The sequence below is a fragment of the Pyrus communis genome, chromosome 16 (genome assembly GCF_041283825.1).
Source record: "Pyrus communis isolate YQ-2024b chromosome 16, ASM4128382v1, whole genome shotgun sequence".
Taxonomy (NCBI): Eukaryota; Viridiplantae; Streptophyta; class Magnoliopsida; order Rosales; family Rosaceae; genus Pyrus; species Pyrus communis.
In genome coordinates this window covers 27,684,161-27,699,229 of record NC_142580.1, presented here as the reverse complement: position 1 = coordinate 27,699,229, position 15,069 = coordinate 27,684,161, and the positions used below count along the sequence as shown (strand labels likewise).

General features: G+C 36.3%; 2 protein-coding genes across 2 annotated transcripts; one reads left to right on the top strand and one right to left on the bottom strand.

Annotated features, from left to right (window-relative positions):
* Nucleotides 1–273: 273 nt before the first annotated feature.
* On the top strand, nt 274–1,496 carry LOC148690231 (uncharacterized). The gene is made up of 2 exons (XM_088688245.1): nt 274–490; nt 1,180–1,496. Exons 1-2 carry the CDS (start codon nt 404–406, stop codon nt 1,420–1,422), a joined length of 330 nt encoding a protein of 109 aa, XP_088544371.1. The 5' UTR covers nt 274–403; the 3' UTR covers nt 1,423–1,496.
* An 8,031-nt stretch (nt 1,497–9,527) lies between these two features.
* On the bottom strand, nt 9,528–12,298 carry LOC137731737 (uncharacterized). The gene is made up of 2 exons (XM_068470929.2): nt 11,883–12,298; nt 9,528–10,053 (listed from the first exon to the last, which is right to left on the bottom strand). The coding sequence occupies exons 1-2, from the start codon at nt 12,114–12,116 to the stop codon at nt 9,823–9,825; spliced, it is 465 nt and encodes a 154-aa protein (XP_068327030.2). The 5' UTR covers nt 12,117–12,298; the 3' UTR covers nt 9,528–9,822.
* Between the last annotated feature and the right edge of the window lie 2,771 nt (nt 12,299–15,069).

Below are 15,069 nucleotides of genomic sequence, written 5' to 3'. Positions count from 1 at the left end.
TCATTTAATTTTTAATATTTAATGTACAAATTCCTAACATGACCGTATCAAATATATTCGTTGATAATGTCCAAATATGTTGTTTCGCAAGTGTCACAGTAGCAGGGTGTCAACGTAAGGGGCCCTGCATGGTTGCCATGCGTTGGTTATCGTGGCGTCCTATCGCAGGTTCTTTGAAGATTAGAGATACGGTCCTTTCCTTCTTGCCCTGAAACGTGTGTGTGTGTGTGTATATATATAAAATCCAACTGCCGTATTGGAGACTGCAGAGGTTTTAGCTTCTTAATTATATCCACGTTAGATCCCCTTGTTTAATTTTCTTTCTCCCTACAAATTCTAGTCCACGTATAGAGAGTCGTTTTATGAGTTTGGTTAACTGCTGTGTAAGACAAATTCAGGAAAAATGCAGTATGCAAAGGAGAAGTTGAGCAACATGGCCAGCTCAGCCAAGGAACACGTAAATATTTACAAAGCCAAAGTTGAAGAAAAGGTAAATTATATCTACTCTCCTTATATTTTTACCCTCCAAGTGAAGTTGTATTTTTCTATCACGATTCCTGTTAGCACACTAAGGGGCAGTTCGATAACTTTTCCGTTTTCAATCAATTTTTCATTTTTTTATTTTTTATTTACAAATAAAAATTAAAATCTTGTTTAGTAATAAATTATAATTTTCAGTTTGTTTTTAAAATAAAATTGAAAACCAAAAAAGTAGAAGAAGTCCATCAAACTACAATTAGCCCGATAAAGATCTCGGTTAATCAAATTTTGAAAACTCACATAAGTCATTATGGATTTTACTACTTAGTACTATGGTCTAGTGATATTTTTATTACTTGTAACTGAGAAGTTCGATTCTCGCCAAAAGGTGAATTTGAATAATGTATTAGCCTATTGTGAGGCTTAGTCTACTTCCCGGAGTGCTCAAAATATCGTTCTTTTTGTTTTTAATAAAAGTCATTCTGGATTTTTCATTTTTTTTAAACTAAAAATAGCCATCGTACAAGATTTTATTTTTTAGTTTTTAAATGAAATAGTTATCAAACGGTTAATAGTCGCGGAAGTGTACTCTATTAATAAGTGTTAACCTCTATTAATAAGTGTTAAGAGTACTTTTTATAGTCATATTGTAGATATGTTTGAGATTTGATATGAAACTAACAGAAAGTTAAAACTCAGATACAGGCAGCAGCGGCGAGGACCAAGGAACAGAAAAAGATGGCAAAAGAGCGTAGGAAAGTGAAGGAGGCGAGAGCAAAGATGGAGCTGCGCAAAGCCAAAGCCAGGCATGCTGAGAAGAAACTCATCAGCTCCAAGCAATCCCATGCTCATCATGGCCACCAACCGCTTGTTGCCACGCGCCATAATAACCATATGCATATGGCCCACCACCAACACCAGCCCATGACTGCAACCCACTAGTATCATGTCATCTGTCCACCCGATGTATGTATGTATGTTGGGACTCTTTCAATAAAAGGCAGAAGCTTGTCATGTAGATGAACATATGGCTGAGAGTGGTGAAATTTTCTGCATGGAGTGATGCGTGGTGACTAATTTTGTCGAATAATTATATAGAATTAATTTCTCTTGGTATTCCGAGCATTAGCTACTCACTACCGAAGATGAGCACAACGACGAAGACGTTCTAAATTTGAATCTTTATTTAAGCTAAATTGAAAATAAAAATCTTATTTGATAACTATTTTTAGTTTCAGTTTTCAAAAAAATAAAATCAAAAATAAAAAAAAATGAAAACTCGAAGTTAAATTTTGAAACTAATTTTCTATGTTTTGTACTCAACTTTCAAGAATGTGAAAACTAGAAATTAAAATTGAAAATTAAGGGCCTATTTGGTATCGCATTAAAAAAAAAATCAGAATTTTTTAGAACATTTTTTAAGAACATCTTTCAAAAATAAATTTTTTTAAGATCCAGAAACTTGTTCGGTATGAGATTTAAAGTCGTCTTCAAATTTTAATATTAAAAAGAAAAGAAAAAAATACCCTACAATAATTTCTTGTGGATTTTGAAATTACTACCTAATTCAATTGGACAGACGAAGAGATCCAAAGAAAGGCCGATGAGGATGAGGAGTGGGAGATGAGAGAGAAAGAGGAGAGAGAGGATAAGGAAGGGAAGAGAGACAGGATAGAAATAGAGAGCTAGTAGAGAAGGATCCGAGAAGAGAGAGAAAGTAGTGGTTTAGACAGTTTAAAAGTTCTAAAAATTCACCTTTTTGTGTTTTCAAGAAGTTGGCTAATTTTGAAGTTAGTTTTGAGTTCAATTTTTTAAAACAGTCCAACCAAACAAGTATTCAAGGTGTAAAACTTAAAAAGTGATTTTGAGTCTAAAATGTTGGATTCAAATGGAGTACTAAACAAGCTCTAAGTAATTATTAAGTAGGGGTGGGCACTTGGAACCAAATCAAACCGCACCGAACGGTTTGGTTTTAAGGTTTTGAAACTGAACCGCAATGTAAAAAAACAGTTTAGTTTTGCAGTTTTGAAATGGTTTCGGTTTGAAACCAAACCGTAGTGTAAGAAAACGGTTTGGTTTCGATTTTGACTTTTGAAAACCGCACTGAAACTGAACCGAACCACAAATATTTAAAAGACATTTTATTAAATATCCAGATGAGATGAATATTGTTTCTGGTTAAACCAAACTTTAGCATTCGATCTGCAAAATATAATTGCAAAAGTAAAGCTACAAAACAGTTCAATGAAGTAATCAAGTCAAAGTTTAGAACTTACATTTGGGAAGTAACTGCACAATCCTTATCAACTTAATTTGCCGCATAAGAATAGGGAGCAATGTAATTCTCATAGCCAAAGTTGAAGCAACAATTGCCATCCACCTTGTTAGCGTAGTACTCAACAACCTTATCTTAGGTTGTTACATATTCACTTATGTTGTAATTATTTGTTGTAAACTGAAATAGAAAGGAACGAAGTTACCCGAAAAATGTAGAAGCCTTGAGTGGTGATTGATTCTTGGGATGAGTCGCGGACTAAGTACCTCTTTTTAAGACATTTCGCGGCTCTGCCCAAAGTGTGCAAGTAGTTCACAAACACCATGTCATCCCCAAGATAAAACAGCCCATAACCTTCTTCTGATAAGGTTATTCCTTGCATAGTGGAAGAACCTTCGAACTCACACCCTTTCTATATGTTGCTTTAGAACCCAATTTTAAGACAAACACATACGCTATTGTTTTTCCCTTTTTCTTCCTTCGTACAGGGGGTCAATATATATAAGGGGACGAAATAGACATTGTGGGGTTAAATGATTTAGGGGAAAGAAAAACGCAAGGAATCAATGCAGAAGAAAATAAAACGGACAAAATCAAAACATCCAAATCACAACGAAGTAAAAAAATTATGTAAATAGACTTGATCTTCTTCTCTATTCAGAGAAGGAATCCCATCTTTAAGGCGAGAAGCTTTCTCACGTTTCTAGTGATTTAATGATCAGCATCATATAATAAAGTTAATAACAATTTATAAGGTTAAGAACAATTTACGTTTTATATTCAATGTTTGTAATAAAACAAAACATAAATATATTCAAAATATTTAAATAAAAACATATTTAATCCAACAATCCCCCACTTGTTTTTATTTAAAAACTATATATCAAGCAACATATCATAAAGCTATGCATAAGTAAAGATGTTTCTCAACTTGAACCTGTACATAGTGTTAGTGATCCAGATTATACTAGAGTAACTTATAGTTTTGAACTCTATCTCTGACAACACCACACACATAACTTTATTAAGGTGAAGTTTAAAAAACCAACACATTACGGCCGTGTGCTTGTATCCCAATATAGTGAACGCTCTAAAAATTTGCCCAAGATTTCATAGGAAGCGGTCTCACCTCCACATTCACATAGGTAAGACTATCAAGGATATTCCTACAACTAGATATCCCACTCAATATAGAGTATAGATCTTACTAAGAGAAAAAAAAATCTCAACCTAAAAACACTTCAGCATGTCATGCTTCTTAGGGATGGACATGGAATAATATTCCAAATTAAAATTAGTAAGACTTCACTTATATCACTTGTGACTTGTTATTACCCTTTGAACCTATTTCTTGGGATCTCCAATCTATACGTTGGGTTGCTATCACAAATGACTTAATTTTCTAAGGACTTTAGTCCCATCCCTTTCGAGGTTTTCCAAATCTTTTCTTGTGCTAGTCCTTTCGTCAAAGGATCAGCTAAGTTTTCTTCAGACCGTATATGATCCACTCTTATAGCTCATTTAGAGAGGTAATCTTTTACAGTGCTATGCTTACGGCGTATTTGTCGCCTTTTCCCATTATAATAACGATTTTGCATTTTAACTATTGCCGATGTGCTATCACAATGGATCAAAACTGCTGGAATCGGTTTATCCTATAAAAGGGTATCTGCCAGTAGGTTTCTCAACCAACCTACTTCTTCGCTTGCCGTAGCTAGCACTATTAATTCTGATTCCATAGTAGACAGAGCCAAGATAGTCTGTTTCTTCGACTTCCATGACACAACCTCGCCACCAATACTAAAAATATATCCACTAGTGGCTTTAGAGTCATCTGAAAGGGTATTCCAATCAGCGTCCCTGTAACCTTCTAGGATAGCGGGAAACTTCTCATAGTGTAATCTGAAATTTATCGTCCCTTTAAGGTATCTCATAAGCCTCTCTATAGCATGCCAATGCTCCAAAACTGGGTCTGCTAGTAAACCTAAATAAAACTCCTACAACATAAGATGTATCAAGCCTAGTGTAATCAATAACATAACGAAGACTACCAATAATGCTCGCATACTCAGATTGTTTAACATTGTCACCAGTGTTCTTGAACAATTTTACACTAGGATCATAAGGAGTACATGCTGGTTTACAATCAAAATAATTATACTTTCTTAAAAAAATTTCTAGGTTGTGAGATTGATCTAAAGAAAACCCATGTTCGGACCTAGTTATTTTCAAACCAAGTATTACACTAGCTTCACCCAAGTCTTTCATATCAAAATTAGCACATAACAAAGATTTGACATTATTCACAACATGAATATTCGAACCAAAACTGAGCAAATCATCCACATATAGGCATCTTATAGTGCATATATTATTTTCAGACTTATAATAGATGCATTTGTCACTTTCATTTATTTTAAAACCATTCGAAGTAACCAATCTATCAAATTTCGCATGCCATTGTTTAGGAGCCTATTTCAATCCATAAAGTGACTTATCAAACTTATAAACTTTATTTTCTTGTCCTGGAATAATAAAACCCTCTAGTTGATCCATATATATTTCTTCTTTTAATTCACCATTTAAGAAAGTTGTTTTAACATCCATTTGGTGCACAACAAGATCATGAATAGAAGCTAAAGCAAACAATACACGAATAGAAGTTATTCTAGTCACAGGTGAATAAGTATCAAAGAAATCTACATTTTCTCTTTGTCGATAGCCTTTGGCAACAAGTTGGGCTTTAAAATTTTCAACTGAACTGTCAAGTTTTAATTTTCTTTTAAGAATCCATTTTGCAACCTATTGTTTTCCAACCAAGTGGAAGATCCACCAAGTGCCAAGTTTGATTTGACTCCAGGGAGTCCATTTCATCATTTATAGCTTCTTGCCACAAATTTGCATCTAAAGAAGTTAAGGCTTCTTGAACTGTATTAGGATCTTCTTGTAAGTTATATACATGAAAATCAGGCCCAAAATCTTTGACTATTCGAGCTCTTTTACTTTTCCTAGGTTCTAATGCAGATTGACTATGTTTTACAGCAGTAGGTTCATAAATTTTAGAAGAATTAGAACCCCCACTATTTCGAAGATTAAAAGGAAATTTATTCTCATAAAAATCAGCATCAAGTGACTCAATTATGACATGGTTTTTCAAATCATAAAATCTATATGCTTTGCTATTACATGCATAACCAATAAAAACACATTCATATGCTCTACTAGCCACTTTCAATCTTTTTGGATCAAGTTTACGAACATAAGCTAAACAACCCCAAGTTCTGAAATACAACACATTTGGTTTCTTATTTCTCCAAATTTCGTAAAGAGAAATATTTGTTTTTGAGTTAGGGATTCTATTTAACACATAACAAACAGTCAACACAATTTCACCCCACCAATAAGAAGCAACTCCATAACTAAGTAAAGTAGCAACAATCAATTCACAAAGATTTCGATTTTTTCTTTCTGCTTTACCATTCATTTCAGGAGAATAAGGAGTAGTAGTTTCATGATTAATTACATGAGACTTAAACAAATTAACAAATTCAGTAGATTCATATTCTTGTCCTCTATCACTACGAAATCTTTTAATCTTACGATTAAATTGATTTTCAACTTCAGTCAAGAAAGTTTTGAACATGTCAATAGCTTCACTTTTATTTTTCATAAGATAGACAAAACAATAATTCGAACAATCATCAATAAAGGTAATAAAATAACGTTTTCCATTTCTAGTTAACACTCTATCAAATTCACATATATCAGAATGAATTAAGTCAAGTGGTTCAGATTCTCTATTGACAAATTTATGCGAAGTTCTAGTGATTTTAGCTTGACTACAATATTCACATTTTTCAAAATCATTCAATGATAAGTTAGGTAAAAAACCTAACTTACTCATGTTCTTAACCAAGCGTTTGTTAACATGACAAAGTCTAGCATGCCAAGTATTAAAAGAAGACAATATGTAAGTAGAAGTAGACATTTCATTAGCATCAACATTCAATTTAAACATCTCATCAGTAGCATATCCCTTTCCCATAAAACCCCATTTTTAGTGAAAGTATACGTATTTGCTCCAATGGTTTGAGTGAATCTAGCCTTGTTGAGAAGAAAGCCTAAGACCAGATTCTTCTTGCTGGACTATGCATCACATCTTTCAGTATCATGGTTTTTCCAGAGATGAACTTCAACTCCACCTTTCCAGTACCAGCAACATCAGTTGAGTGCGAATCACCCAACAACGCCTTTCTTCCCTCAGTCGCATAATAGGTCTTGAATAGGGAACGATCATAGCAAACGTGGCGAGAAGCGCCAGTGTCCACCCACCATCCCTCGGATCCATCAACTATGTTGATTTCTGATATCATTGCAATCAGTTGCTTTTCAACAAGATTTGCCTGAGAAACAGAGTTTGCCTTATAATGCATGGCAGATTGAATACGTCTTAAAATTGTTGTAAACTGAAATAGAAAGGAGCGAAGTTACCCGAAAAATGTAAAAGCCTTGAGTGATGAATGATTCTTGGGATGAGTCGCGGACTAAGTCGCTCTCTTTAAGACGTTTCACTGCTCTGCCCAAAGTGTGCAAGCAGTTCACAAATATCACGTCATCCCCATGAACTCACAGTGGAAGAACCTTCGAACTCACACCCTTTCTATATGTTGCTTTAGAACTCAATTTTAAGAAAAACACATACGCTATTGTTTTTCCCTTTTTCTTCCTTTGTATAGGGGATCAATATATATAAGGGGACGAAATAGACGTTGCGGGGTTAAATGATTTAGGGGAAAGAAAACTGCAATGAATCAATGCAGAAGAAAACAAAACGTCCAACTCACAACGGAATAAAAAAAAAATGTAAATAGATCTTTTTCTCTATTCAGAGAAGGAATCCCATCTCTAAGGCGAGAAGCTTTCTCACGTTTCTAGTGATTTAATGATCAACATCATATAATAAAGTTAATAACAATTTACGTTTTATATTCAATGTTTGTAATAAAACAAAACATAAATATATTTAAAATATTTAAATAAAAGCATATTTAATCCAACATTATCATATTATGATGGGTGTTTTAAAATCCCGTTACAACTCTTTGTATAGTTGATAGACATGTATCTATATATACAACAAATGAAGGAATGAAAGATCGTCATTTCCACAAATATCTCTGCATTAGTTTTCTACGTTTCTTGCTGTACCTTCAACAGCGTTTCTACATTTGATGCACTTGTACGCACCTAGAAATAGCTTTGCTTGTTGAACTCGTGATTTTAAATTTCCTCTTCTAATTCTTCCTTTGATTCTTTGAAACTGCCCAATTGTGAATGTGAATATTTGATAGTTTACATCCAGGAAATGTTTGACAATGTTTGAAATAAGGTTTTAAATTGTATATTTTTTCTTAAAAATACTAATGGTGTTGAGAGAGGGGGGAAGGGGGGAGAGAAAGAGGAAGATAAAGAGAATTTTTTGCATTTTGTATGTAAATGGTTTGAAACCAAATCGAAACTGTTTGAAACTGCACCAAACCGAACCAAACGGTTGGTTTCATTTCGATTTTAGCTTCAAAACCGTACCGAACCAAACTGCAAAGATTTTCGATTTTGGTTTCGGTTTCACTCAAAACCGCACCAAACCGAACCATGCCCACGCTTATTATTAAGGGCATGTTTGGTATCCTATTTGAATTTTTTTATCATATCTCAACATTTCTTGAAAACAATTTTTTTAAAGACTCAAAAACTTGATTAGTTTGCAATTTAAAATTTTTAAATCTTACGACTTAAACTTGACAAAGAAATCTAGAAAGAGGGGGTCGCAGGAGAGGGAGAAAGAGGAGAGAGGAGGAAAGAAAATAAGAGATGATTAAAGGAAAGAGAAAGAAGAGAGAGGACCGTACGAGATAGAGAGGAAGAGGAGTGAGAGAAAGAAACGAGGGAATGAAAATAGCGGATTGGAGGATAAACGAAAAAGGTTAAAAATAAAAAATAAAAAAATAAAAAAAAATAAAAGAGGAGAGAAGAAGAAATGAGAGATGGATTTGGAGTGAGAGGGGAGGAGGGAAAGAAAAGAAAGAAGTGAGTTTAAGTTTAAAAACTCTAAAACACTCACTTTTTATGTTTTTAGAGAATATACTATATTTTTGAATTGCTCTTGAGTTCAGTTTTTTAAAGTAATCCTACCAAACAAGTTTTTAAGGCCTAAAACTTGAAAATTGTTTTTGAGTTTAAAATGTTAGATTCAAGTAGAGTACCAAACAGACTCTTACGACTCCTGAGAAAATCATCTGCTAATGACAACCGACACTAAAGCACCAAAAACAAAATACAAATTACAGTGAACAAGATGTCCGACAAAGTAATACAATCCTAAAAAACAAAACCTGAAATCGGTCTTACAATGTAAAATGTACATTAAAAACTATCCCACAGCTCCCAAGTCTAATAAAATTACTGGCAATGATCCACGCAAAGGCTGGAGAAAGAGAAATACAGCTTTGAAGGAGAAATTGAAGCCCGAAGTGAGGCCGGAAACCCGCCTTTACCAAGAAATTTCTACTAGGAAAATGATTTTCATACGCCCATTTTCTTCCTGTGCAAAACCTTCTTAATTCCTCGTCTTGAATTGAATGAATGAGTCAGAAGATAAATGATCAAGCAACAAAAATAAACAGGAATGTTCAGAAGACAGAAGGGATAATACCACAAAGAATGAATGAAACTGTGTATCGATGTTGATCACAGAAAACACAGGAACACAGAATTAGCATTTCCACTACCTGCGTATATTACTGAATTATAAATGTATACATTCGACTCCTACATGCAAGTCCACAAACACAGGTCCAAGATACTTTGTTGCCAACCAACAGTACAACCCAAAACCTTTCAAGGATACAATTTTCATACCATAAACCTTAGGTATTTAATACAATGGGATGTGGTCTTCCGCATTTCTTAACCACACCAGAACACGGTTGACAAATTCATTCAAAAAGTTAACAGACCACGAAAATTAATCGAAAACCCCCAGACTTGATAACCTGTTATAGGAGTCTTCATCTCCACTGCGATCTACCCTGGTATTCCACGCACTGTCGGATATTCCCATCATGCAAGGCCTGAGTCTTCACTTTAGCTGGCTTCGTATTGTGTTTCACTTCAAACCTTGGTAACGCCCAATTATTTTCTGTACTGATTGACATCCCTGGGAAGACCTCGTCAAGGAACTCATCTGCTACATCTCCATCTTCGTCTATTCTGAGTCGCTTTGCATGCCATCTTAGACCCTGGACGCAGAGATAATAGGAGATGAGCAATGTTACTTCCTTCGCTCCGGCCATGGAGATAAAAATGATCCAAAGAGCTCAAACAAACATAACAACGAAAAATCCATAAAGTGTTGTTACAAGAAGGAAAACAAAATTTCCAGAAAAATACTATAATAGCATCTGGATCATCTCCAGACTTCTGACAGTATTTCATTTTCATCTCCCTGTCCTACAGCATAGCCAACACCTACAATAATAACAAATAGAATGATACAGACTCTAACTACGACTGCATAAACTAAACTAAACTCTGTGCAATCAGTCAATCAACCAACCACAAAATCTTAAAAATAATTTAGAGTGAGTGTATCTCACTACAGAGGGAATCAAGTCCAATGGAAGAACCATCACGTTGTCCAATTTTATTAATCCAAAAGATGAGTGAACTATTAATGAAATAATAACTGCGGTTTTGCTAGAACTATTAAGTGGTTATAGTTTCAAATATAAAGGCAGCAAAATTAAGTCCAGATATCCAAAGATTTGAAGTCCATCAGTGGATCTACCTAACACAAATTTGCATTGTTTCAGGATTTTGTGCAATATAACCTAATCCAGGGTATGAAATAAAACTAACATAGTTTAAACTACACTGGGTGAACAAGGAAAAATAATAATATCCTACAAACAGAAGAAAAATCTTCATTCCAATATTCTCATGCTTTTTAGCGAGCAGAAGAAATGCTGACTCAACAGGAGAATATGAGGGATGCTCAACTTTCTGCTTCAGGGATACTGTGATACTCTAAGGAAAGCTATAGGCAGAACAAAACAGTTCCAAGTACAAATAGATCACTCCTACAAGAAAAAGAGATGAAAAGCCGTCTACAGAGAAGTCCCACGAGTGAACAATGATCCCCTGTCTGCCTCCACAAACACAACTGCTTCCAAAAGAATACCAGAGTTCTAATTGTATAGCCTAACACTTGATTATTCCAAACGAGGGAGAATCACCATTAAAGATGAATGTGCACACAGCTCACCCTAACAACCGTTTCGTTTCTAACTTTCTATAATGTAAGATTCTTCAATCACCTACATGCTATCAATTGTCATGTTGCGCAACCTCTCAACATTATTGCACATTTGAAAATGACTATATGCACACAAAAATCAGATGGAGGGACTTGAAAATGACTAGATGCATTACATTTGAGATTACTACGACAGCTTTCAAGTTGTTATTTTGAAACTCCTCGTTCAATGTGTCTTTCTAGTGCATTTCTAATGTTTTAGTAGCAGAATTGTTGTGCATGAGTAGTCCAAGGATTATGAGACAGAGGCTCAAGACCAAAGGCGTAGAGGGAGACCTAGGAAGACTTTGACTACTTGGAACTAGAAGAAGGCATAGAATGGAACAAAACGAAGCGCAATTACATTCTAGGATTCATATAGCCCACCCCACTTAGTGGGATAAGGCTTTGCTGTTGTTGTTGTTGGGTCTAAAGTTCCAAGGACTTCAAAAGTCCCTCGTCCAGACGTATGGTAAACAAACTTTTTTCCGAACATTCTAAATGAAACAAATTCCTACCCACACTACCCCGAGTCTCTCAATTTCCACCGGTAACTGGTTTTGCTCTAAATTCGGCTCATCCGTGAGTCATGTACCCGCCACATTACAACATTGCCACATCTTACTTAACAGTGGCAGCAAAGCAATTCACAATAAAAGACTAAAGCCACAGAAACCAAGCAATTGAAACAAAAAATTCTCCAAATTTTGACCTAACACTGCAAAATTACGACTCTTCCAAAACCATTCAATCAATCAATGGAAATCGAGGTACCTGGACACCGCCGTCGCCGGAACGACAAGGAACGAGGACGGGGCCGGGCAGATTACGGTCAACGGCGACCTGGACTGGAACGCTAAAGCCTTTGAGGGGAAGCCCAGTTTCTTGGAAGTGGTCCCGGTTCTGGGCGTGGTTATCGTTGTCTTCTTCCTCATCGTTGTCTTTGCCTTCGTGTCCGTCGTCCTTGGCAAACCCTAGTAACCCCACAATCCTCTTAAACAACCCCATCTACCTCTACTGAGCGGACGGTATCCCGGACGACGCCGTATTGGGGTCGAGAGATGGTGACAAATTGATGTGAGCAGGTCTGACACTTCTGAGAGAGTGAGATCCCGTAATTGTCGATGGATTCGTTCGATGATATAATATTAGTCCAATGTTTTGGTTTTTCGTCTTCTTAGAGCAGTTCCAGCTTATGAAACCTCCACAGCTAATATATTATGCTATTCATTAGTGAACAGTAATTATTTTTATTGAACAGTAATCATCTTTTATATCTCTATCGTTGAACTTCAATAGCCCTGGCAATAGGCAATAAAATATTAATATTTTTTTTTTATAAAATAATACAAAATAATTTTAATTGTAATTTCGGATAAGATTTTAATCGTTCTCGTTACGCCACTTATCATACCATCCGAAAAGACAATTATTGGGGAAGGATTTCCGATAAAATTTTTAATCGTATTCGTTGCGTCACATGTTATTATCCGAAAATATAATTATTGGTGATGAATTTCTGATAAGGTTGTTAACCAATCACGTCGTGTCACGTGTCATAATTTGTTTACAATCTTTGAGGATAGATTTCTATCAGATTTTTAACAAATGACGGCATGTCACGTGTTATTATCCGAAAATACAATTATTGGTGATGGATTTCTGATAAGATTATTAACCAAGCACGTCGCGCCACGTGTCATAATATGATTACAATATTTGAGGATAGATTTCCATCATATTTTGAACGAATGACAGTATGCCACATGGTATTATCTACAACCTAATCCTTTCTGAATCCTCTGTACAATCCACCATCTATCCTCACAAATCTCACACTAATTTTCTCAAGATCTCTATCATTATTCATAGTTTCTGCTTCCTTCTTACGATGTCTTCTTCTTCCTCAAGGATAATGTGGGAACTCAATCCGAAAGAGGAAGAATTGTTTAACCAATCAAAAGGAATGTTCAATCTCCAGGTGGTAAAAAATGAGAGGGAAGAGGATGAGTAGTGTAGAAGGAGAGATGACGAAGCAAGAATGGGCAGAACCTCACATTCCTGTCAAGTCATCCAAGTTGTGGCTCAGATCTGCAAGCCCAGCCGTTCCAGAAACCTTGATAGAAGCAGGCAACGATGAGGTACGGAACTCTTGGACGATTATTTTGTTCGTAATAGTGCATTCTTTGATATGTACTTTAGACGTTGTTTTAGAATGGAACGACATTTGTTCAACAAAATCATGATTGCTGTTTGCAACCATGATTCTTACTTTGTGCAAAAGAATGATGCTTTTGGTGCTATGGGTCTCCTTCCTCAGCAAAAAATTACTGCTGCCTTGCGGATGCTTGCATATGGAGTATCTGCAGACCAAGTGGATGAGATAACGAGGATGGGGAAATCAACCATTCTTAAGTCCCTGATGAGGTTTTGCGGAGCAATCGAATTTATCTACCGTAGAGTACCTCCAGAAACCTACAAACATGAATTTGCAAAGGCTTCTGAAGAAGGCCAAGATGCGTGGTTTTCCTGGGATGATTAGAAGCATTGATTGTATGCACTGGACGTGGAAAAACTATCCAAGTGCATGGCAAGGCGCTTATGGGGACAAAAAAGGAGCAAAAAGTATCATTTTGGAGGTAGTGGCACCTTTTGATACATGGATTTGGCACGCCTTTTTCAGGGTTCCGGGACCTCAAAATGACCTCAACGTCATTGCCCACTCCCTAGTGTTCAACGATGTCCTGCAAGGAAAGGCACCAAAAGTCACATACTGCGTCAACGGACTTATGTACGACAGGTGTGACAGCCCGTCCTGAATTATTTGTAGCATTAGTGGGAAAAGATGATTTTGCCCCTAGACGCTAATTACCGTTGCAGGTTGTTTGATTTGTTTTGGTTGGTGGGCTGCCATTTGGACCACACTCACACACACGCATCCCTTTTTCCCCGTGACTCCCTTTCTCTTCTTTCTCTCGGATTTTCTTCCATTTCCCTTGCAAGTGTACAGACGAACTTCAAAACTAACCTTTCACACACAGATCAATGTCTAGAAGGTAAGATTCGAACTCCTTGCAAGCTCCTGAGTTCATCCATACCATTTTTAGAACTTGAAACCCTCGAAAACCCGAGAACTCAAGAACCCAGTTTTCATGCACTGTTCATGCACTCGTGATCGCGGAGGTTTCATCGAGTTTTGAGGTTATAGGGAGCTTTAGAATCTTCTCACGAAGCTCGGGGAACAAGTTTGAAGGATTTTGGACGTTAGGATAGCAAGTTCTAAGGTTGGCCGGATTTTTGCGAGATTTCTCCGGTAAGATTCCAGCATTTTTGGGGCTTTAAAGTGGTAAGGTTTTGTTCTACTCATTGTAAGCTTCATTTTGGTATGAATTTGGTTGAGAAATGAAGAAGATATGAAGATTTGAAAATTTTCCCAGTTTTCGGCAAGACAGCCGGCGACCGGTGGCCGGCGGCGGCTCTGGTGAGGATCATCGAAGAAGACGACGAATATTCCGTCAACTCTGACGGAATATTCCTAACGGCAGTTAACGGCGTCAAGTTAGTTTTAACGGAATATGCTTGCTTTTGGACGGAATATTCCCTAACGCCGTTAGGGATTTCGTCAATGTGCCAGGCACGTGCCTGTGCGTGAGACCTTAGAAAATTATTTTAAAAACATAGGGAAGCTCGTGAGGTTGAGTAGATCACGTTAGTATATTCAAACATCCCATTTGAGCATTGTATGAGAAGTTATTACCTAGTTTTGGTTATGTGCATTAAATTGACGTTTCTATAGTTGTTTCGCATATAGGTGAGACCTATCTTGAGGACGAGCGCAGTCAGTCGAGGCTCGGGGGCTACGACCTTTCCACGTACCAGTGAGTGGGCTTTTGGTTTTCCGTATATACCTATATACTTGAGAGTTTTCCCAGAAAATGAAATTGAATGTTTATATGTTTTA

Excerpts from the sequence above, each read along its gene's own strand:
- LOC137731737 (XM_068470929.2), bottom strand. The coding sequence starts at position 12,116 with ATGGGGTTGTTTAAGAGGATTGTGGGGTTACTAGGGTTTGCCAAGGAC. Across the intron at positions 10,054-11,882 it reads CCGGCGACGGCGGTGTCCAG|GGTCTAAGATGGCATGCAAA; the intron begins GTACCTCGATTT and ends CTCTGCGTCCAG.
- LOC148690231 (XM_088688245.1), top strand. The coding sequence starts at position 404 with ATGCAGTATGCAAAGGAGAAGTTGAGCAACATGGCCAGCTCAGCCAAG. Across the intron at positions 491-1,179 it reads AAGCCAAAGTTGAAGAAAAG|ATACAGGCAGCAGCGGCGAG; the intron begins GTAAATTATATC and ends GTTAAAACTCAG.